The 2,701-nt window shown below is 36.6% G+C and overlaps 1 protein-coding gene across 1 annotated transcript; it reads left to right on the top strand.

Moving 5' to 3' along the window:
• The first annotated feature begins 1,416 nt into the window (after positions 1-1,416).
• Positions 1,417-2,493, top strand: LOC122151778 (olfactory receptor 5V1-like). Its single transcript, XM_042783160.1, has one exon. The coding sequence runs from the start codon at positions 1,417-1,419 to the stop codon at positions 2,491-2,493; it is 1,077 nt and encodes a 358-aa protein (XP_042639094.1).
• The last annotated feature ends 208 nt before the right edge of the window (positions 2,494-2,701 follow it).

A 2,701-nucleotide genomic window follows, 5' to 3' on the forward strand; every position in this document is an offset into this window, starting at 1 on the left:
AAATATCCATCAATAAGGAGGGGATAGGGTAGCACAAATGATTAAGCACTCAATTACAAACTGAGAGGTTGAAGGTTCAAGTCCACTCAGATTCACTTAGGAAGAAAGGCGTGGTAATCAATTTCCAAAAAGATCACAACCATTGAAAACCCTATGGAGTACACTTCTATTCTGAAACACATGGGTTGTCATGAATCAACTTGATGGTAACTGGTTTTGCTGGTATGAAAATTTTCTTTCTTCATATGAAGAATTGTATATAATTCAAAGATTATGTTTCAGGAATATATTAATTGCCATTGGGAGTGATCATAATATGATGCTTAAGGAAAAGGCAAGTTAAAAATATCATGCATATTCTAGTCCACACTTTGAATATCTACACATAGAGAATTGATTAGAAAGACATACACTAAGCTATTAGTAGAGATTTTCTCCAGTGTAGATTTTAAGACTTTTTAATGTTTTTACTTTTATTTCTATATTTTTCAAATATTCTGAAACAAACATCATTAATTTTAATCAGGAAACAAAATCACAGACAATAAAGTTGGAAAATACCATCTAAATGTGAACCTATGGTGTCTCTCAAAATTAACTTTACTCTACAACACTCTATGATCTGGAAAACAGAACAAAACAAACTCTACTGTAATTTTTTTTCTAGAAATTTAGGAATTGAAGAAGTCATCTACAAAGAATGAACTAGAGATTTATATGCAAACTCCAAACTATCTTTAATTATCAAGATAGTCAAACTATTAGATCATATTGAACTCTTGACCTTTTTTTCACCCAATTCTTTTCAGCATTAAAGGCTTAGTTAGAAAGTTAGCAAATATTATGATGATAATACTGATAATGTGAATTGCTATTGAAGTGAAGTGTCTAAAAGTGGTTGACCTGGTCACCAGAGGTATACCATACCCACAGTACTCATGATTGGGCAAAAAACTACTTTGGAAAACCTGGAAATCTCAGAATTAAGAGCAAGAATACAAACTCAGGGAAATATGTGGCTAATGTGCTACTATGAAAGCTCATATTGTCTTCTGAAAACCATCTCCCATAGCTCCACACAAAATAGGAGGGTAGAGAGAGGGAAAGAAAGAGAGTGAAAACATTTCATGTATTTATATGTGTCTGGGTAATAGGTCCATATAACCAAACCAAGCTCATGGCCATTGAATCAATTCTGACTCATAGAAACCCCCTTTGAGTTTCCAAGGTGGTAAATCTTTACAAAAGTAGATTGCCCAGTCTTCCTTCCACTGAGTGGCTGGTGGGTTTGAGCCACCAACCTTATGGTTAGCAGTTAAATAACTTAGCCACTACACCACCAGAGCTCCTTGGGTGATAGGTAAAAGCTATATTTTGTGAAGGTGTGTTGCTCCTTTACATTTGATGCTGGTGTAGATGATGTTGATTTTTATTTGCAAAGTTTTTGTTTTCTTGTTTTGCAGACCACTGCTATTGCAGCACATGATTACTGTAATTAGTGTCTTTTGCCCAATTCCCAAAAGAAAACCTGACAACATCATGGAAGAAAAGAATCACACAGTTCTTTTTGAATTCATCGTCTTGGGATTTTCTGACCTAAATGAAGTACAGTTTTTACTATTCACCATCTTCTTTCTGACTTATATCTGTACCTTGGGAGGGAATATATTCATTATTTTGGTGACTGTGGCTGATCCACACCTACACACACCCATGTATCATTTTCTAGGGAATTTGGCCTTTCTTGACATCTGCTACACGACCACCAATGTCCCCCAGATGATGGTGCATCTTCTGTCTCAGAAGAAAAGCATTTCCTATGGGGGATGCGTGGTTCAACTTTTTGCATTCATTTTCTTTGTAGGATCAGAGTGTCTTCTACTGGCAGCAATGGCATATGATCGTTACATTGCAATCTGCAAACCTTTAAGATATTCAGTTATTATGAACAAAGTGCTATATACCCAATTAGCAGCCACATGCTGGACTGGCGGTTTTCTCAACTCAGTGGTGCACACAGTACTGACATTCCGCCTGCCCTTCTGTGGCAACAACCAGATTAATTATTTCTTTTGTGACATCCCACCTTTGTTGATCTTGTCTTGTGGAGACACATCTGTCAATGAGCTGGCATTGCTCTCCATTGGAGTCTTTATTGGTTGGACTCCTTTCTTGTGTATCATCCTTTCCTACCTTTACATAATCTCCACCATCTTGAAAATCCGCTCATCAGAGGGAAGGAAAAAAGGCTTTTCTACATGTGCTTCTCATCTGATCATTGTTCTTCTCTACTATGGCAGTGCCATCTTCACATATGTACGGCCCATTTCATCTTACTCATTGGAGAAAGATAGGTTGATCTCAGTATTGTACAGTGTTGTAACTCCCATGTTAAACCCTATAATTTACACATTGAGGAATAAGGACATTAAAGAGGCCCTGAAAGCTGTGGGAAGAAAGTGGAGGCCATCAAGTTCCCTCTTTGATACATAACTTTCACTTAACTGTGATCAATAATCTTACAGCAGCAGATTAACTTTTTACCATCTGGATCTTTCTAGTGACACTGAATTTATAAGTTGATCACAATGATGGGATAGATATTGAACACTGGGACACTCAACCTCAGTGTATGTATTCTTGAACTTTGGTTAGTCTTGTGCTCAGAAACAAAGATGCTGATGTCTTTACTCTTTTTAAA

This window comes from Orycteropus afer, unplaced genomic scaffold, assembly GCF_000298275.1.
Source record: "Orycteropus afer afer isolate SDZICR_OR568_19922 unplaced genomic scaffold, OryAfe1.0 scaffold00701, whole genome shotgun sequence".
NCBI lineage: Eukaryota > Metazoa > Chordata > Mammalia > Tubulidentata > Orycteropodidae > Orycteropus > Orycteropus afer.

What these genes read in the sequence shown, in the direction of transcription:
- LOC122151778 (XM_042783160.1), top strand. Translation starts at nt 1,417, where the DNA reads ATGATGTTGATTTTTATTTGCAAAGTTTTTGTTTTCTTGTTTTGCAGA.